This window comes from Coregonus lavaretus (genome assembly GCF_964263955.1).
Source record: "Coregonus lavaretus genome assembly, chromosome: 2".
In the NCBI taxonomy this organism is placed as follows: Eukaryota; Metazoa; Chordata; class Actinopteri; order Salmoniformes; family Salmonidae; genus Coregonus; species Coregonus lavaretus.
In genome coordinates, this window is record NC_139989.1 from 84,671,571 (window position 1) to 84,696,150 (window position 24,580).

The 24,580-nt window shown below is 42.7% G+C and overlaps 2 protein-coding genes and 1 long non-coding RNA gene across 3 annotated transcripts in view; 2 read left to right on the forward strand and 1 right to left on the reverse strand.

Moving 5' to 3' along the window:
• The window catches only part of LOC311142441, a 1,015,744-nt gene that overhangs the window by 418,539 nt on the left and 572,625 nt on the right, over positions 1-24,580 (reverse strand). The gene's annotated exons all lie outside the window — the stretch shown is intronic.
• Positions 25-1,036, forward strand: LOC311099426 (NACHT, LRR and PYD domains-containing protein 3-like; the record flags this gene model as incomplete). The annotated part of the gene is made up of 2 exons (XM_084140114.1): positions 25-247; positions 597-1,036. Exons 1-2 carry the CDS (start codon positions 37-39, stop codon positions 1,034-1,036), a joined length of 651 nt encoding a protein of 216 aa, XP_083996240.1. The 5' UTR covers positions 25-36.
• LOC311099437 (NACHT, LRR and PYD domains-containing protein 5-like) lies at positions 1,621-2,428 on the forward strand (the record flags this gene model as incomplete). The annotated part of the gene is made up of 2 exons (XM_084140124.1): positions 1,621-1,973; positions 2,239-2,428. 2 exons carry the CDS (start codon positions 1,621-1,623, stop codon positions 2,426-2,428), a joined length of 543 nt encoding a protein of 180 aa, XP_083996250.1.

Here is a 24,580-nt window from a genome sequence, read left to right on the forward strand (position 1 = left end):
TTACTTTATTTATTTCAGTTGCTTGAAGACAATATTATGACATTTGTGAAGAACGAGCTGAAGATGTTCAAGAGGATTCTTAGTCCAGAACTCCCAGAAGGCTTTGAGAGTCAGAAGCAGGATAAGGAAGTGGAGGATGCTGAAGATGAGAAGCAGGAGAGCAGTGCCAGAGAGGGGGCTCTGAAGATCACACTGCACGTCCTGAGAAAAATGAACCAGAAGGAGCTTGCTGACACACTGGAGAAAAGTAAGTGCTGTCTGCCTCATGTTGAATGCTGTTTTAGAACATTTAAAAGCTGTAGCTAAAGTACAGCTAAAGTAGCTGTGTAACTCGGTGATATTGTAGCAGCCTTAACACATCACCTAGTGACCTCATCAAGTAGCAGCAGGGATGTGTTGTGTTGATTAATTTAGACAGAGAGAGAAGAGGACAGAGAGAGAGAGAGAGAGAGAGACAACATTAATAACACTTATATTAATAATAAGTATAATAATCAATATAATACTTTTATTTTAAATTTTATAACAGTCCTACAATACTGTAGGCATTAAAACAGATGTAATATTAATATCCTCTGTGTTATTTCTTCATTCAGATGAGCTTGCTGTGATTTGCCAACGTGAACTCAAATCTAATCTAAAGAAGAAGTTTCAATGTGTATTTGAGGGGATCGCTAAACAAGGAAACCCAACACTTCTCAATAAGATCTACACAGAGCTCTACATCACAGAGGGTGGAACAGGAGAGGTCAATAATGAACATGAGCTGAGACAGATTGAGACAACAACCAGGAAACAAGCAAGACCAGAGACTGCAATCAAATGTAACGACATCTTCAAACCCTTAACTGGACAAGACAAACTTATCAGAACTGTGCTGACAAAGGGAGTCGCTGGCATTGGAAAAACAGTCTCTGTGCAGAAGTTCATTCTGGACTGGGCTGAAGGAAAAGCAAATCAGGATGTCCAATTTGTATTTTCATTCCCTTTTCGGGAGCTGAATTTGATGAAAAAGGACAAACACCACATCATGTGAGCCTCCACATCATGTGCCACATTCCAGTCTTCTGTTGGATTTCTGCAACAGTCCTTGAACACATGTTGAGTACAGACAAGACAGAAGAGATGCCCAAGACTCTGACTGAGATGTTCATACACCTTGTGGAGTTTCATACCAAACAGAAGAATGAAAAGTATCTTGGGAAAGAAGAGACAGGTCCACACTGGAATAAAGAGATCATTCTGTCACTGGGAAAACTGGCTTTTCAACAGCTTGTGAATGGCAATCTGATTTTCTATGAAGAAGACCTGAAAGAGGCTGGCATTGATGTCAATGAAGCATCAGTGTACTCAGGATTGTGCACACAGCTCTTTAAAGAGGAATGTGGGCTGTACCAGGACAAGGTGTACTGCTTCGTGCATCTGAGCATTCAGGAGTTTCTGGCTGCTGTATATGTGTTCCTCTCATTCATCAACAACAATGAGAATCTAATGGCCGAACCGCAAGTTACTGAAGTTACTGTCTACAAGAGTGCTGTGGATAAAGCCTTACAAAGTGAGACAGGAAACCTGGACCTTTTCCTCCGCTTCCTTCTGGGCCTCTCCCTGGAGTCCAATCAGATGCTCTTACGAAGTCTACTGACAAAGACAAGAAGCAGCTCACAGAGCCATGAAGAAACAGTCAAGTACATCAAGGAGAAGATCAGGGAGAATCACTCCCCAGAGAGGTGCATCAATCTGTTCCACTGTTTGAATGAACTGAATGATCATTCTCTAGTGAAGGAGATCCAAAGCTTCCTGAGCTCAGGAAGTCTCTCAGAAGAAGAACTGTCACCTGCACAGTGGTCAGCTCTGGTCTTTGTGTTGCTGACTTCAGAAAAGGAGCTGGATGTGTTTGACCTGAAGAAATACTCCAGATCAGAGGAAGGTCTTCTGAGGATGCTGCCAGTGGTCAAAGCCTCCAGAGCTGCTCTGTGAGTTCATAAAATGACATTTAAGTACTAATCATCAGGAAGAAATATTCAGTTTAGAGAAATATATGTATTATTGAAAAACATATTGAATCAATGCATTGATGTTCACATTAGTATAACAACATGACCATACAATTCTAGGAGACAGAAGATTAATCTATATGTTGTTTAAGAGAATAAACCAAATGCATCTGCCATTGTCCTTCTACACTACTGGTGTTAAATTAACAGTGTGTTTGTGAAATCATGATGATCTCTCTGTCAGGCTGTCAGGCTGTGGAGTCACAGAGAAAGGCTGTGCTTCTCTGGTCTCAGCTCTGAAGTCAAACCCCTCACACCTGAGAGAGCTGGATCTGAGTAACAATGACCTGAAGGATTCAGGAGTGAAGCTGCTCTCTGCTGGACTGGGGAATCCCCACTGTAAACTGGAGACTCTGAGGTCAGTATTCCTGTAGTTGGTCAACAAGTGATAACTGTTCACCAGATCCACATGTGTTTACCAGGCACACATAGTCCACACCATATGTGTTTGGACAGTGAAGCTTACAGTTTTAAATATGGCGCTATGCTCCAGCATTTTGGATTTGAGATAGAATGTTTCATATTAGGTGACAGTACAGAATGTCAACTTTTATTTGAGGGTATTTTCATACATAGCTGTTTTACAGTTTAGATAGGAAAGCACTTTATGTGTCTAGGTCTCCCATTTGAAAAAGTCTTAATAATTTGGACATATTCACTTATATTGTATTAAAGTAGTCATAAGTGTAGTATTTGGTCCCATACTCCTTACCTGCAGTGATTACATCAAGCTTGTGATTCTACAAACTTGTTGAATGCATTTGCAGTTTGTCTTGGTTGTGTTTTGGATGATGTTTTTCCTAATAGAATCTGAATGGTGAATAATGTCCTGTCATTTTGGAGTCACGTCACTTGTATTGTCAGTAAGAATATAAGATGTTTCTGAACTCTTCTACAATCATGTGGATGCTACCATGATTATGAATAATCATGAATGAATCGTGAATGATGATGAATGAGAAAGTTACAGAGGAACAAGGATCATACCCCCTCTGTCATTGGTAATGGTGAGAGGTTAGCATGTTTTGTTGTAGCCTCTGTAACTTTCTCACTCATTATTATTCATGATTCATTCATGATTTTTCTTAATCATGGCACCATCAGGATTAATTTAGTTGTGTTTAGAAACATGTTATCTACTCACTTAGACAGAAAATTACTCCAGTCATCATCCACCATTCAGTTACTATTGGGCAAAACATAACCCAAAACACAACCAAAACAAACTGCAAATGCAACCAACGAGTTTACAACCAAATACTCAACTTTTGACTACTTTAATACACTATAAGTCAAATGGTCAGAATACGTTTGACTTCTTCAAATGGGGAACTAGTTACATAAAGTGCTTTCATTTCTAAACGGTGAAACAGATATGTATTAAAATACCCTCAAATAAAAGGTGACATTATATACTGTCAACTCATATGAAACATTTGATCTCAAATCCAAAATGTTGGAGTATAGAGCCACATTTAAAATGTTAGCTTCACTGTCAAAATAGATATGGTGTGGACTGTATACTCAATACAATCTAAATCTGATACCTCACTGTCTGTCTTTTGACTGATACCGCTTTTTAAACTGGTCTGGTCAGTCAACTCAAATATTCGTACTATATATTTTTCTATCTACAGGCAATACTTTGTCATTTCTAATAATGAAACATTCATTTATGAATAGATATGGCAGGTTTCAGGACACTGATGTATCTGAATATGTTGAAAAAATATACTGCCACTATTTTCACCACCAAAGAATAGCAGTGTGGTTTTAATATGATTTGACTCTTTGCAGGCTGTCAGGCTGTCTAGTCACAGAGGAAGGCTGTGCTTCTCTGGTCTCAGCTCTGAAGTCAAACCCCTCACACCTGAGAGAGCTGGATCTGAGTAACAATGACCTGAAGGATTCAGGAGTGAAGCTGCTCTCTGCTGGACTGGGGAATCCCCACTGTAAACTGGAGACTCTGAGGTCAGTATTCCTGTAGTTGGTCAACAAGTGATAACTGTTCACCAGATCCACATGTGTTTACCAGGCACACATAGTCCGCACCATATGTGTTTGGACAGTGAAGCTTACAGTTTTAAATTTGGTGCTATGCTCCAGCATTTTGGATTTGAGATAGAATGTTTCATATTAGGTGACAGTACAGAATGTCAACTTTTATTTGAGGGTATTTTCATACATAGCTGTTTTACAGTTTAGATAGGAAAGCACTTTATGTGTCTAGGTCTCCCATTTGAAAAAGTCTTAATAATTTGGACATATTCACTTATATTGTATTAAAGTAGTCATAAGTGTAGTATTTGGTCCCATACTCCTTACCTGCAGTGATTACATCAAGCTTGTGATTCTACAAACTTGTTGAATGCATTTGCTGTTTGTCTTGGTTGTGTTTTGGATTATGTTTTTTCCGATAGAAACTGAATGGTGAATAATGTCCTGTCATTTTGGAGTCACTTCACTTGTATTGTCAGTAAGAATAGAAGATGTTTCTGAACTCTTCTACGATCATGTGGATGCTACCATGATTATGAATAATCATGAATGAATCGTGAATGATGATGAATGAGAAAGTTACAGAGGAACAAGGATCAGACCCCCTCTGTTATTGGTAATGGTGAGAGGTTAGCATGTTTTGTTGTAGCCTCTGTAACTTTCTCACTCATTATTATTCATGATTCATTCATGATTTTTCTTAATCATGGCATCATCAGGATTAATTTAGTAGTGTTTAGAAACATGTTATCTACTCACTTAGACAGAAAATTACTCCAGTCATCATCCACCATTCAGTTACTATTGGGCAAAACATAACCCAAAACACAACCAAAACAAACTGCAAATGCAACCAACGAGTTTACAACCAAATACTCAACTTTTGACTACTTTAATACACTATAAGTGAATTGGTCAGAATACTTATGACTTTCTTCAAATGGGGGGACTAGATACATAAAGTACTTTCATTTCTAAACGGTGAAACAGATATGTATTAAAATACCCTCAAATAAAAGGTGACATTATATACTGTCACCTCATATGAAACATTTGATCTCAAATCCAAAATGTTGGAGTATAGAGCCACATTTAAAATGTTAGCTTCACTGTCAAAATAGATATGGTGTGGACTGTATACTCAATACAATCTAAATCTGATACCTCACTGTCTGTCTTTTGACTGATATTGCTTTTTAAACTGCTCTGGTCAGTCTACTCAAATATTTGTAATATGCATTTTTCTCTCTACAAGCAATATTATGATAGTTTCTAATAATGATACATTAATTCATGAATAGATATGGCAGGTTTCAGGACACTGATATATCTGAATATGCTGAAAAAATATACTGCCATTATTTTCACCACCAAAGAATAGCAGTGTGGTTTTAATATGATTTGTCTCTTTACAGGCTGTCAGGCTGTCTAGTCACAGAGGAAGGCTGTGCTTCTCTGGTCTCAGCTCTGAAGTCAAACCCCTCACACCTGAGAGAGCTGGACCTGAGCTACAATCACCCAGGAGACTCAGGAGTCAGACTGCTCTCTGCTGGACTGGAGGATCCACACTGCAGACTGGAGAAATTCAAGTATGTAGAGGGTTTATGTCAATGTTCATATCAGACATGTTGGAGTTATCAGGCTAGTTAAGACAAACATTCTGACCACCACTTGGACTAAGTTATATAAAGACTGTGTGTGTGTGTGTGTGTGTGTAACTGTGTGAGTTCACGTGTGTCCCTGTGTGTGTGTGTGTGTGTGTGTGTTTGTGTGTGTCCAGTGTGTGTGTGTGTGTCCCGTGTGTGTGTGTGTCCAGTGTGTGTGTGTGTGTTTGTGTGTGTGTGTGTGTGTGTGTCGTGTGTCGTGTGTGTGTGTTTGTCCAGTGTGTGTGTGTGTGTGTGTGTGTGTGTGTGTGTGTGTGTGTGTGTGTTCAGTGGACACACACACACACTGGACACAAATACACACTGGACACACACACACACACTGGACACACACACACACACACACTGTAAACATACACACTGGACACATACACACAAAGGACACACACACACACAAAGGACGCACACACAAACACACACTGGACAAACACACACACTGGACACACAAACACAATGGACACATACACACACTGGACAAACACACACACACACACACTGGACACACACACACACACACACACTGGACACACACGCACACACACACACTGGACACACACACACACACTGGACACACACCGGACACACACACAAACACAAACACAAACTGGACACACACACAAACACAGACTTACTCACACTGGACACACACACACACACACACACACACTGTAAACACACACACTGGACACATACACACAAAGGACACAAACACACAGACTTACTCACACTGGACACACACACACACACACACACACACACACTGGACACACAACCACAAACACTGGACACACACATGCACTGGACACACACACAAACACTACACACACACACACACACTAGACACACACACACACACACACACATACACTGGACACACACACACAATGGACACACAAACACACACACACTGGACACACACAAACACAGAGACTTACTCACACTGGACACATACACACAAACACTGGACACACACACACTAGACATACACACACTGGACACACACACACAATGGACACACATACACACACTGGACAAACACACACACACACACACACACACACACACACTGGACACACAAACACTGGACACACACACACACTGGACAAATACACTGAACACACACACACACACACACACACACTGGACACACACACACATATTCTGGACACACAAACACACACACTTGACATACACACACACACTGACAGACACCGGACACACACACACACACACACACACACACACACACACTGGACACACACACACACACACAGGACACAAACAGTGGACACACACACACACAGACTTGGACAAATGTATGTACTGACTGTGTGTGTGTGTGTGTGTGTGTGTGTGAGTTCACGTATATTCCTCAATGACTGTCTGTTCTTCTGCTTACCGCTACAGTGTGGAACATGGTGGAGAGAACACAATGAAACCTGGACTTACAAAATGTGAGTGTTGACTGCTGTGAAGAATATGACTAAGAATAAGTCTTAATTCAAGTGAAGTCAAAGTCAAAGACCACCATCATTTCTTACTTGGTCATATTAAATATCAGCTGTAGTCCTACAGAAGCACAAATCAGGGACACCAACGTTTACAAAGAGTTGCTTTGACAATGTGTGTGTCTGTGTGTGTGTTCAAGATGTGTTTGTGTTTGTTCAGGATGTGTGTGTGTGTGTGTGTGTGTAATGGGAATAAGTGTGTTTTATATTACCATACAGTATAACATATGATCATTCAACAAGTCTCAAGTTACCTTAACTTCTCCTTTTGATACCTAGAAACATCTACATTAAATGAATTGGTGAAAAGTGAGTTAACATTCTAATGTGAATGATGATGATTTCTAATATTGTGTCTGGTTTCATCCATCAGATGTCTGTGATCTCACACTGGACCTAAACACAGTAAACAGATTCCTCTCTCTGTCTGAGGAGAACAGAAAGGTGACATGGAGGAGAGAGGAGCAGCCGTATCCTGATAACCCAGAGAGATTTGAGAAATGTAGTCAGGTGCTGTGTAGAGAGGGTCTGACTGGGCGCTGTTACTGGGAGGTAGAGTGGAGTGGGGGAAGGGTTTATATAGGAGTGACATATAAAGGAATCAGCAGGAGAGGATGGGGTAATGCCTGTTGGCTTGGATGCAATGACAAGTCCTGGAGTCTGTTCTGCTCTGACAACAGTTACTCTGCCTGGCACAATAACAAGTCCACTACCATAGACGTCCCCTCCTCCAGCTCCCACAGAGTAGGAGTGTATCTGGACTGGCCAGCCGGCACTCTGTCCTTCTACAGAGTCTCCTCTGACACACTGACCCACCTGAACACATTCCACTCCACATTCACTGAGCCCCTCTATCCAGGGTTTGGGATTTGTTATGAGGGCGCCTCAGTGTCCCTGTAAATAATAACCATGGTAACACTGACACACACACACACACTGGACACACTGGACACAAACACACACACTGGACACACACACACACTAGACACACACACTGGACACACATACACTGGACACACACACACACACACTAGACACACAAACACACACACTGGACACACACACTCACTGGACACACACACACACACACACACACTGGACACAAACACACTCACTGGACACACACACACACTGGACACACACACTGGACACACACACACACATGCTGAACACACACACACACTGGACACACAAACACACTTGATACACACACACTGTACACACACACACACACACACTGAACAAACACACTGAACACACACACACCGGACACACACACACATGGCACACACTGGACACACACACACTGATCACACACACACACACACACACTGGACACACACTGGACAAACACACCCACACACTAGACACACACACACAATGGACACACACACACTCTGGACACACACACACACTGGACACACACACACACGCTGAACACACACACACTGGACACACACACACACACACACAGAGGACACACACACACTTGACACACACACACACACACACACTGGACAAACACACACACACACAGGACACACACTCATACACACTGGACACACACACTTACACACTGGAAACACACACACGACACACACATACACACTGGACACACACACACCTGACACACACACACACACAGGACACACACACAGGACACACACACTGGACACACACACTCACACACACTGGACACACACACACACACACATACACACACACCTGACACAGACACACACACACAGGACACACACACAGGACACACACACAGGACACACACACACACACTGGACACACACACACACACCTGACACACACACACACACACAGGACACACACAGGACACACACACACACTGGACACACACACAGACACACAAACACTGGACATACACACTCACACATACTGGACACACACACACACACACCTGACACACACAGGACACACACACACAGGACACACACACACACACACCTGACACACACACACACTGGACACACACACACACACACACACACACACACACACACACACTGGACACACACACTCACAAACACACACACACACTGGACACACACACACTGGACACACACACACTCACACTGGACCCACACACATACACACTGGACACACACACATACACACTGGACACACACACACCTGACACACACACACACACACAGGACACACACACAGGACACACACACACACTGGACACACACACACTGGACACACACACACCTGACAAACACACACACTGGAACACACACACACACACACACACACTCACACACACTGGACACACACACTGGACACACACACTCACACACACTGGACACACAAACACACACTGGACACACACACATACACACACACACACTCACACACACTGGACACACACTGGACACACACACACTGGACACACACACTCACACACACTGGACACACACAAACACACAAACACACTGGACACATACACACACTGGACACACACACACACACAGTCACACTGGACCCACACACATACACACTGGACACACACACCTGACACACACATACACAGGACACACACATACACAGGACACACACACTGGACACACACACAAACACTGGACACACACACTCACTCACACTGGACACACACACACCTGACACACACACACACACAGGACACACACACTGGACATACACACACCTGACTAACACACACACAGGACACACACACACTGGACACACACACACACACACTCACACACACTGGACACACACACTGGACACACATACTCACACACACTGGACACACAAACACACACTGGACACACACACATACACACACACACTCACACACACTGGACACAAACACACACACACTGGACACACACTGGACACACACACACTGGACACAAACACTCACACACACTGGACACACACAAACACACACACACACTGGACACATACACTGGACACACACACATACGCTGGACACATACACACACTGGACACAAACACACACACACTCACACTGGACCCACACACATACACACTGGACACACACACCTGACACACACATACACAGGACACACACACTGGACACACACACACACACACACTGGACACACACACTCACACACACTGGACACACACACACACACACACACACACTGGACACACACACAACTGGACACACACACACACACTGGACACACACACACACTGGACACACACACACACACACACACTGGACACACACACACTGGACACACACACACACACCTGACACACACACACAGGACACACACACACACACTGGACACACACACACACACACACACACTGGACATACACACTCACACACACACACACCTGACACACACACACACACACAGGACACACACACACAGGACACACACACACACACACTGGACACACACACACACACCTGACACACACACACACTCACACACACTGGACACACACACACACACTAGACACACACACTGGACACACACACACACACACACACACACACACACACACACTCACACTGGACCCACACACATACACACTGGACACACACACGACACACACACATACACACTGGACACACACACACCTGACACACACACACACACAGGACACACACACTGGACACACACACACACTGGACACACACACACTGGACACACACACACCTGACAAACACACACACAGGACACAAACATATGACACACACACACTGGAAACACACACACATACACACTCACACACACTGGACACACACACACACACTGGACACACTCACTGGACACACACACTCACACACACTGGACACACAAACACACACTGGACACACACACACACTCACACACACTGGACACACACACACACACACTGGACACACACTGGACACACACACACACTGGACACACACACTCACACACACTGGACACACACAAACACACACACACACTGGACACACACACATACGCTGGACACATACACACACTGGACACACACACACACACTCACACTGGACCCACACACATACACACTGGACACACACACCTGACACACACATACACAGGACACACACACTGGACACACACACACACACACTGGACACACACACTGGACACACACACATACACACACACACTGGACACACACACATTCTGGACACACACACACACACTGGACACACACACACACTGGACACATACACACACACACACACACACACACACACACACACTGGACACAAACACACACACACTGGACACACACACACCAAGGACACACACACACACACACACAATCACACACACACACACACACACTGGACACACACTGAACACACACACACTGAACACACAATCACACACTGGACACACACACTGAACACACAAACTGGGCACACACACACTGAACACACACACACGCATGACACTCACACACACTGGACACACACACACCCAATGGACACACACACACACACACACACACACAAACTGAACACACACACACACACTGGACAAACACACACAGGACACACACACACACACACACTGGACACACACACACAGGACACACACACCAACATACACACTCACATAATGGACACACACACATTGAACACACACACAGGACACACACACACACTGGACACACACACACTGGACACACACACACCTGACAAACACACACACTGGACACACACACACACACACACACACACACACAAACTCACACACACTGGACACACACACTCACACACACTGGACACACAAACACACACTGGACACACACACATACACACACACACACTCACACACACTGGACACACACTGGACACACACACACTGGACACACACACTCACACACACTGGACACACACAAACACACAAACACACTGGACACATACACACACTGGACACACACACACACACAGTCACACTGGACCCACACACATACACACTGGACACACACACCTGACACACACATACACAGGACACACACACTGGACACACACACAAACACTGGACACACACACTCACACACACTGGACACACACACACCTGACACACACACACACACAGGACACACACACAGGACACACACACACACTGGACACACACACACCTGACAAACACACACATAGGACACACACACACTGGACACACACACACACACACTCACACACACTGGACACACACACTGGACACACATACTCACACACACTGGACACACAAACACACACTGGACACACACACATACACACACACACTCACACACACTGGACACAAACACACACACACTGGACACACACTGGACACACACACACTGGACACAAACACTCACACACACTGGACACACACAAACACACACACACACTGGACACATACACTGGACACACACACATACGCTGGACACATACACACACTGGACACAAACACACACACACTCACACTGGACCCACACACATACACACTGGACACACACACCTGACACACAAATACACAGGACACACACACTGGACACACACACACACACTGGACACACACACTCACACACACTGGACACACACACACACACACACACACACTGGACACACACACAACTGGACACACACACACACACTGGACACACACACACACTGGACATACACACACACACACACACAATGGACACACACACACTGGACACACACACACACACCTGACACACACACACAGGACACACACACAGGACACACACAAACACACTGGACACACACACACACACACACACACTGGACATACACACTCACACACACACACACCTGACACACACACACACACACACACACAGGACACACACACACAGGACACACACACACACACTGGACACACACACACACACCCGACACACACACACACTCACACACACTGGACACACACACACACACACTAGACACACACACTGGACACACACACACACACACACACACACACACACTCACACTGGACCCACACACATACACACTGGACACACACACGACACACACACATACACACTGGACACACACACACCTGACACACACACACACACAGGACACACACACTGGACACACACACACACTGGACACACACACACTGGAAACACACACCTGACAAACACACACACAGGACACAAACACATGACACACACACACTGGAAACACACACACACTCACACACACTGGACACACACAAACACACTGGACACACACACTGGACACACACACTCACACACACTGGACACACAAACACACACTGGACACACACACACACTCACACACACTGGACACACACACACACACTGGACACACACTGGACACACACACACTGGACACACACACTCACACACACTGGACACACACAAACACACACACACACTGGACACATACACTGGACACACACACATACGCTGGACACATACACACACTGGACACACACACACACACTCACACTGGACCCACACACATACACACTGGACACACACACCTGACACACACATACACAGGACACACACACTGGACACACACACTGGACACACACACATACACACACACACTGGACACACACACTGGACACACACACATACACACACACACTGGACACACACACACACACTGGACACACACACACACACTGGACACACACACACACTGGACACACACACTGGACACACACACATACACACACACACTGGACACACACACACTGGACACACACACACACACTGGACACACACACACACTGGACACATACACACACACACACACACACACACACTGGACACAAACACACACACACTGGACACACACACACCAAGGACACACACACACACACACAATCACACACACACACACACACACTGGACACACACTGAACACACACACACTGAACACACAATCACACACTGGACACACACACTGAACACACAAACTGGGCACACACACACTGAACACACACACACGCATGACACTCACACACACTGGACACACACACACCCAATGGACACACACACACACACACACACACACACACACACACTGAACACACACACACACTGGACAAACACACACAGGACACACACACACACACACACTGGACACACACACACAGGACACACACACCAACACACACACTCACATACTGGACACACACACATTGAACACACACACACACACACACACACACTGGACACACACAGTGGACATACACACACACTGGACACATTTCCATGTGTTGTATTTTGATGAAAGGAAATCCCATATAGCCTACTGGACAGGACTTTGCTATGGCATCTTCTGTTTGGGTGTCTCAGGTCAGGTCTGAGCCATGATCAGAATGTGTCTCTGTGTCTATTTCCAGCCCTGCCATTTCTACCTGTCCTGATCTAGTGTTTCACCCCTGACCTCCTCACACCGTCTCACTGTCCATGTCTGCTTTTAGCTCCCACCTCTACTTCACTGTGTTATAATGGACCTTATGCTTGTTATGTCACCTCTGTAACCAGTTATCAAACATACTGACCTTTCTGACCCTATCCCATGGCCCTACTTTCTACAACTGAACATTTAAATTCCTCTATGAGTTTTGTTTAGTGTCCATTTACTTATCTATGTATTTGTTGTATATTGGGGTTGTGCTGCAGAGCATCATGGGGGTTTGTATGTGTTGAGATGATCACGTTCCAGATAAATGGTTGAACTGATTCCTGTCTCCTGTCTCATCATTATTGAATTGTTATACAGACGTGGTTATGAAACCCACGAGACATATCAACAGATTGGTGATGAGTAAGTCTGAATCTACAGGAACTATTCTGTCTGGAAGAAGTGGGTTTTTACAACTGTTTAAAACTGTTATTTTCTGTGGTCCAGTCTAGGCTAATGTTAACACAGTGTATTGCTAGCAGAGGCAAGTGCATAGTCCAGCTAGCTAAGAAAGAGTTAACATCGTCATGGACGGCAGAAAATGACTCGAGACGGACATCGGAGCGGGAAAACAACATGATTAAAAAGGAGGAATATACAGTGATTAAAGGATAGGACATTTATTCAACTGTGAAGACAAACCTTTTAATTAAATCTGCTAAATGAGCGAACTTAGGAGGAAACGTCAGTGAGTGAAGTGAATGAAGATCACGTGACAGGAAAATATTGCTGTGGTTTAGGACAATATTGAAGTGAGTGACAATCAGGAGCTTATTGAGAAATGAAAAATGGCTGGAATTGTTGGAAACATTGGACAGTTTGATGAAAGTATTGAGCAGTTGAGCTCATATATAGAACGGTTTGAATATTTTGTTATTGTAAATGACATGGATGAGGACAACATTGTGCCTACATGTTTTAGTGTAATGGGGCCAAAGACATTTAATTTACTAGGCAGCCTGCTACAGCCAGACTGAAACGTGAACACTGGGAGTCAGGAAGCAAGTAGAGGAAGTGAATTTCATAATACATAGAACAAAACAAGAAACAGGAGTAGCGTACAGACATGAAGCACTGAAACAGAATCAATAACGCCTGGGGAAGGAACCAAAGGGAGTGACAGATATAGGGGAGGTAATCAGGAAGGGGATGGAGTCCAGGTGAGTCTGATTGGTCGCAGGGGGCGTAACGATGGTGACAGGTGTGCATAATAATGAGCTGGTGACCTGGAACGCCGGAGAGGGAGTATACGGGACACAGACAGAACAGGTAATAAGACGTGTGGGGATATTGGGGAGATACTTCAGTAGAATTTACCTGGTCCTGACTTCAATTAAACTCTGTCTGGGAAACCGCCCCTCAGTCTCTCATCTACTCTGAGCTCAGATGGGGAAACATGAGAAGAGTTTCATTCCAAAAAGCTATATATCACTTTTCAGAAGTTTTGGTAAATTAGCCTTTATTGTTTAAAGAAATTATGAAAGAGATTGGTGTGTTTTTTCACTATCTAATCATGGTATGGGGTTGTTCAATGACAGACATGTATTTGTTTAAAATCTATAATTTGATGCTTTCATTTCAGAAAGACAAATAATCAAATACATGTCTGCCTCACTCTCAGAGAAATAAGTAGTACTGCTAGGTTTTACACAGTCAAATGTAAAAAATAACTACATTTTTAATAAAGAACTGTACAAATATAATATTTGTGAAATCAATACTTACATTTTTTTCCCCAAAAATACAGTAATATGATATTTGTGTTTAAAACCTTACATTTGACATTTTAGTCATTTAGCAGATGGTCTCATCCAGGGTCCGGTTTCCCAAAAGCATCTTAAGGCTAAGTTCATCGTTAGAACCTTTGTAGGAGCATCGTTAAATCTCTGAGCAGTTCCCCCAAACCATCGTTATTAACGTTACACTTGAAAACGCTTGTAATCTAACGCCTGCCTCAGACCATTCATACTCATAGAACAGCCAAATCTCAGGTGTTAAATCAAAAAAAAAATATCCTTACGGCAATCTCAGATTGATTGTCTTGTGCTAAATTAATCTCCCCTTTCACGTAAATAATTCATGACCGTCATGCTTTTAGGAAAAGAGGATCATTTCTGTAAATGTATTAAACAGCAAATTTGACCAATTCCAGTCCCCTTGCTTAGGGTTCCCAGGGTCCTCCTGGGGATACTTCTTGAGAAGCTCAGTTCTAAGATGCTCAGTTCTGGTGACAAGAAAAAGGCCGTTCTACTCCAGAATGAATGAAAATACAATGATGCTGACACCATCTAAAATATCATTTCCACCTCCATGAATGAGCCCAATAAGATATTGGTCAAGATGATGTTAAATGATTTTAACATATTGAACCATATAGCCTGTATGCATGGTCTATTGTCAGATGTTAAATGATTTTAACATATTGAACCATATATCCTATATGCATGGCCTATTATCAGATGTTAAATGATTTTAACATATTGAACCATATATCCTGTATTCATGGCCTATTATCAGATGTTAAATGATTTTAACATATTGAACCATATAGCCTATATTCATGGTCTATTATCAGATGTTAAATTATTTTAACATATTGAACCATATAGCCTGTATTCATGGTCTATTATCAGATGGTAAATGATTTTAACATATTGAACCATATAGCCTGTATTCATGGTCTATTATCAGATGTTAAATGATTTTAACATATTGAACCATATATCCTGTATTCATGGTCTATTATCAGATGTTAAATGATTTTAACATATTGAACCATATAGTCTGTATGCATGGTCTATTATCAGATGGTAAATGATTTTAACATATTGAACCATATAGCCTGTATGCATGGTCTATTATCAGATGTTAAATGATTTTAACATATTGAACCATATATCCTATATGCATGGTCTATTATCAGATGGTAAATGATTTTAACATATTGAACCATATATCCTATATTCATGGTCTATTATCAGATGGTAAATGATTTTAACATATTGAACCATATAGCCTGTATGCATGGTCTATTATCAGATGTTAAATGATTTTAACATATTGAACCATATATCCTGTATTCATGGTCTATTATCAGATGGTAAATGATTTTAACATATTGAACCATATAGCCTGTATGCATGGTCTATTATCAGATGGTAAATGATTTTAACATATTGAACCATATAGCCTGTATGCATGGTCTATTATCAGATGGTAAATGATTTTAACATATTGAACCATATATCCTGTATGCATGGTCTATTATCAGATGGTAAATGATTTTAACATATTGAACCATATATTCTGTATTCATGGTCTATTATAAGATGGTAAATGATTTTAACATATTGAACCATATATCCTGTATGCATGGTCTATTATCAGATGGTAAATGATTTTAACATATTGAACCATATAGCCTGTATGCATGGTCTATTATCAGATGGTAAATGATTTTAACATATTGAACCATATATCCTGTATTCATGGTCTATTATCAGATGGTAAATGATTTTAACATATTGAACCATATATCCTGTATTCATGGTCTATTATCAGATGTTCTATTAGCAATAAGCATGATCACCTGTAGCCCAACGGATGCAGCATAGTGGCTATAAATGAAGCATGGGGTTTGTCCATCTGCATTTACCCCATTGGACACAACTTCCTGATTATTATTATTATGTATTATTATTATTATTCACTCAGAATTGTTGTTGGGGGGGGGGGGGGGGGTTCTATCACAAAGTTGCCCTTTTAAGATGCCATTGCCCCTTTAAGAGCTCTGTTGTGAATGATCCTAAACCATGCTTGACACTCCGGTTTTAAGATGCCGTTGCCCCTTTAAGAGCTCTGTTGTGAATGTTCCTAAACCATGCTTGATACTCCGGTTTTAAGATGCTGTTGCCCCTTTAAGAGCTCTGTTGTGAATGATCCTAAACCATGCTTGACACTCCGGTTTTAAGATGCCGTTGCCCCTTTAAGAGCTCGGTTGTGAATGTTCCTAAACCATGCTTGATACTCCGGTTTTAAGATGCCGTTGCCCCTTTAAGAGCTCTGTTGTGAATGTTCCTAAACCATGCTTGATACTCCGGTTTTAAGATGCCGTTGCCCCTTTAAGAGCTCTGTTGTGAATGATCCTAAACCATGCTTGATACTCCGGTTTTAAGATGCCGTTGCCCCTTTAAGAGCTCTGTTGTGAATGATCCTAAACCATGCTTGATACTCCGGTTTTAAGATGCCGTTGTCCCTTTAAGAGCTCTGTTGTGAATGTTCCTAAACCATGCTTGATACTCCAGTTTTAAGATGCCGTTGCCCCTTTAAGAGCTCTGTTGCGAATGTTCCTAAACCATGCTTGATACTCCGGTTTTAAGATGCTGTTGCCCCTTTAAGAGCTCTGTTGTGAATGTTCCTAAACCATGCTTGATACTCCGGTTTTAAGATGCCGTTGCCCCTTTAAGAGCTCTGTTGTGAATGTTCCTAAACCATGCTTGATACTCCGGTTTTAAGATGCTGTTGCCCCTTTAAGAGCTCTGTTGTGAATGATCCTAAACCATGCTTGATACTCCGGTTGTAACTGCATTTTTAAAACAATGCATTAGCGCAATTATAGGAGTATAGAAATAAACGTGTTATCAATGGAAAGCTTGGATCCCCCTCTTTTTTTAACAAAGGTCAAAACTGCTTTCAAAAGTGTTTTCCCCGTGATTGCATTAAGAGTTGTTGTCCGTTGACTGCTTGAATAAACGGCCCTACAAAGGCAAAGAGCACCAACTAGAAAACAGTACAACTGAAGACAAAAAAAGACTTTAAAGTTGTTTTTGCTGTTCAGCCAAATATGTCGTAGGTAGATAAGTGTAAATGCACTGATGTATCATCTAATTATGACCACTGATCTGACCTATGACCCCTAAAATGCTGATACTACACTCTAAACAGTGTGGGTCATGCAAAAGCAAAGTGAAGTATCTAAAAAATCTAAATGTGTTTATCCAGCTTTCTTGTTGTTTTTAATGGTGTTGTGTAGTTGTGTTTTCATGTTTTGAATGTTGTATTGTAGCAACCCTCAAGCTGTTTTTATCCATAAGGTAAGAACTATTTCATCACGGAGAATGTTTATACTTATGTGACTTTGTATTAATATCAATGCTGTCCTTTTCTTTATGTTAGCGAGCGTTTCAATATTTTGTTTGCTATCTTTCTTACCATTATCTGGGTATTTGCATTTCAATGCGAGTTAAACCATAATGTTTCTGCGTGATTGTGCCATGTTTATTCTGGTGATAACTGGATCACTGGCTGTCTCATGGAGTGTGTGAGGGTGAGTGTCATGGTCGGGATGGCCTGAACTCAGAGCCTGATAGAATATCAAGGAAAACCGTAGTAACTGCAGTAGAACATGGTGGAACAAAGCCAGATGGCAGTAACCTCACTTACTGCTGTTTCCTTGGTTTTTACTGGGATTTTGTAGTTACAGCAAATTTGACCCTCCATTTTCTCTGAAACTGAAGATAATTGAACCAGGACACTTTGTCACAAGATATAACAGATAATACGAAGACTGATTTAGGTCTGAACTCATCTTTGACCAAATGTGTAGCAGCAGTTTGTAATTGTACAGCAGAATAGCTGTGTACATAATCCTAATACCTCTTCATGGAATACATTTGAACACTTGAACAGTGTCTTCTGTTAGGGTGTGAACTGGTATGGTAAGATTACCTAGTGGGGCTAGTAACTGAAAGGTTGCTGGTTCGAATACCTGAGCCGTCTGTCTGTCTGTGCCCTTAAGCAAGGCACTTACACCTGATTTGCTCCAGGGGACACCATACTACTATGACCCTGTAAAACAACACATTTCACTGCATCTATCCAGTGTCTGTGACAATACATTTACAAATATTTTGTTTATTTATTACAACAGTTAATTTAACAATGCTGGTTATAAATATTGTTGACATTCATCCAAGGACACCTTGACTTGAATTACACTCTCATTCCAGAAAAATATTCTCATGAAGTCATATGACTTATAGTTAGAGAAAAGGATTCCTGTGAACGCGGCCTGCTACAAGCAGGAAACAGGTTATGGATGTTTGATCTATCTTGTCATCTTTTTGGGGTAACCACATTGGAACATTCCAACATTCATCTTTAAGGACATGAACTGGCAGAACAGGTTTCAGCAAAGTATGGAGTCATTGTTTTCAGGAAGGTGTCTCCATGGCGATAGGAGGGACAGGAGGCAGACTAAGGGCAAGGGAAGCCACCTGAACTACTGCCCTACAAAGGCAAAGAGCAGTCTACGCAAACAGTGAATCTGAGACAAATGGCTTTAAAGTTGGGTTTTTTGGTCCATGCATATCAACCATGACCACTGATCTGACCTATGACCCCTTAAATGCTGATACTGCACTCTGCCGTTGTATGACCTTAAACAGCTGAATGGGTAATGCAGAAGCAAAGTGCAGTATGTAGAAATCTAAATGTGTTTATCCAGCTTTCTTGTTGTTTTTCTGTTTGATGGAAACAGTTTGAGTGTTGTAACTGTATTCCAACTGTATTTAATGGTGTTATGTAGTCGTGTTTTCATGTTTTCAATGTTGTATTGGAGTAGGCCTAACCCTCACCAATATTTCTGTTGATGGAGAGAGACACCAGACAAGATGAGAGACAGCAACAGAAGAATAGGATATGATGGAGAGAGACACCAGACAAGACACAGAGATAGCAACAGAAGAATAGGATATGATGGAGAGAGACACCAGACAAGACACAGAGACAGCAACAGAAGAATAGGATATGATGGAGAGAGACACCAGACAAGACACAGAGATAGCAACAGAAGAATAGGATATGATGGAGAGAGACACCAGACAAGACACAGAGACAGCAATAGAAGAACAGGATATGATGGAGAGAGACAGAACAGGCCATAACAGAAGAAAATAGACACAGGAGACAGTAATAAACTGGAACCTGAGACAGCAACAGACAAGACACAGACAACAGACAAGACACAGATAGCAACAGACAGGACACAGACAACAACAGACAAGACACAGAGAAAGTGACAGAAGAGGGCAGATGGAGAGAGAACCAAGGTTGGTTGAGCAGAAGAGGGGAGACAAGAGAGACAGCAACAGAAGAGGGCAGATAAGAGAGACAGCAACAGAAGAGGGGAGACAAGAGAGACAGCAACAGAATAGGGGAGACAAGAGAGACAACAACAGAAGAGGGGAGACAAGAGAGACAGCAACAGAAGAGGGGAGACAAGAGAGACAGCAACAGAAGAGGGGAGACAAGAGAGACAGCAACAGAAGAGGGGAGACAAGAGAGACAGCAACAGAAGAGGGGAGACAAGAGAGACAGCAACAGAAGAGGGGAGACAAGAGAGACAGCAACAGAAGAGGGGAGACAAGAGACAGCAGACAGCACCAGAAGAGGGGAGACAAGAGAGACAGCAACAGATGGGGGGAGACAAGAGAGACAGCAACAGAAGAGGTGAGACAAGAGAGACAGCAACAGAAGAGGGGAGACAAGAGAGACAGCAACAGAAGAGGGGAGACAAGAGAGACAGCAACAGAAGAGGGGAGACAAGAGAGACAGCAACAGAAGAGGGCAGACAAGAGAGACAGCTACAGAAGAGGGAAGACAAGAGAGACAGCAACAGAAGACAGAGAAAGTAATGGAGAGAGGCAGAGGAGGGGAGATCAGACAGTAGACTGTATCACTTAAAGCTGCTCTATAGATTATAATTACTGCACAGTGAGTGTGTGTGTGTGTGTGGGGGGGGTATGTGTGTGTGTCTGTGTGTGTGTCTGTGAGTGTGTGTGTGTGAGAGAGAGAGTAAATAATGGTAAAACAGCATTATAATGATAGTCATACAATGTCAAATATTTCTTAAGTATAAACATTCTCCATGATGAAATAACCTTAGGCCTACTATAATACAACATTGAAAACATGAAAACACGACTACATAACACCATTAAATACAGTTGGAAGGTAGTAACAACTATCAAACAGTTTCCATCAAACAGATAAACAACAAGAAAGTTGGATCAACATATTTAGATTTCTTGATGCTGCACTTTGCCGTTGCATTACCCATATACTTGTTTAAGGTCATACAAAGGCAGAGTTCAGTATCAGCATTTTAGGGGTCATAGGTCAGATCAGTGGTTATGGTTGATATGCACGGACATTTGCGTAGACTGCTCTTTGCCTTTGTAGGGCAGTAGTTCAGGTGGCTTCCCTTGCCCTTAGTCTGCCTCCTGTCCCTCCTATCGCCATGGAGACACCTTCCTGAAAACAATGACTCCATACTTCATGTCCTTAAAGATTAGAATGTTCCAATGTGGTTGGCCAAAAAGATGACAAGATAGATCACACATTCATCATTCAGGGTTACTATCAAACAGAAATGTCACATTTCTGGTTTGTCCATACCTTGTTTCCTGCTTGTAGCAGCGTGCGTTTACAGGAATCGTTCTCTCTAACTATAAGTCACATGATTTCATGAGAATATTTTTCTGCAGTAAGAGGGTAATGCAAGTGAAGGTGTCCTTGGATCAACGTCAACAAGAGTTATAACCAGCATTGTTAAATTAACTGTTGGAATTGCAAAAAAATATATATGTTTTTATTATCAGATACACCGAATAGGTGCAGTGAAATGTGTTGTTTTACAGGGTCAGTCATAGTAGTACAGCACCCATGAAGCAAGTTAGTGTTAAGTGCCTTGCTTAAGGGCATATCAACAGATTTTCACATTGACAGCTCGGGTATTCGAACCAGCGACCTTTAAGTTACTGGCCCAACGTTCTAACCACTAGGCAATGTGACCATACCATACCAGGTCCCGCCCTAAAAGAAGACAATGTTTAAGTGTTCAAATGTAGTCCATGAAGAGGTATTAGGATTATGTGCACAGCTATTCTGCCGTACAATTGCAAACTGCTGCTACACATTTGGTCAAAGATGAGTTCAGACCTAAATCAGGCTTCATAGTATCTGTTATATCTTGTGACAAATTGTCCTGGTTCAATTATCTTCCGTTTCAGAGAAAATGGAGAGTCAAATTTGATGCAACTACAAAATCCCAGTAAAAACCAAGGAAACAGCAGTAAGTGAGGTTACTGCCATCTGGCTTTGTTCCACCATGTTCTACTGCAGTTACTACGGTTTTCCTTGGTATTCTATCAGGCTCTGAGTTCAGGCCATCCCGACCATGACACTCACCCTCACACACTCCATGAGACAGCCAGTGGTCCAGTTATCAAATCAAATCAAATCAAATGAAATGTTATTGGTCACATGCGCCGAATTCAACAGGTGCAGACATTACAGTGAAATGCTTACTTACAGCCCTTAACCAACAGTGCATTTATTTTAAACAAAAAAAGTAAGAATAAAACAACAACAACAAAAAGTGTTGAGAAAAAAAAGAGCAGAAGTAAAATAAAGTGACAGTAGGGAGGCTAAATATACAGGGGGGTACCGTTGCAGAGTCAATGTGCGGGGGCACCGGCTAGTTGAGGTAGTTGAGGTAATATATCACCAGAATAAACTGGTGGTCCTGTGGTCCTCTGTATCTCAGCTGGTAGAGCACGGCGCTTGTAACACCAAGATAGTGGGTTCGATCCCCGGGACCACCCATACACAAAAAATGTATGCACGCATGACTGTAAGTCGCTTTGGATAAAAGCGTCTGCTAAATGGCATATTATTATAAACATGGCACAATTCCGTGGAAAAATATTGGATAATTTTTGTCATAAAGTCAGTCTTTTCCAAAACTGAGTTCAGTGAGACTTGTGGTTGTGACTGCATCACAACGTAAATGAACGTTGCCCACATGCCCACACCAAGTAATAATCAATTCAG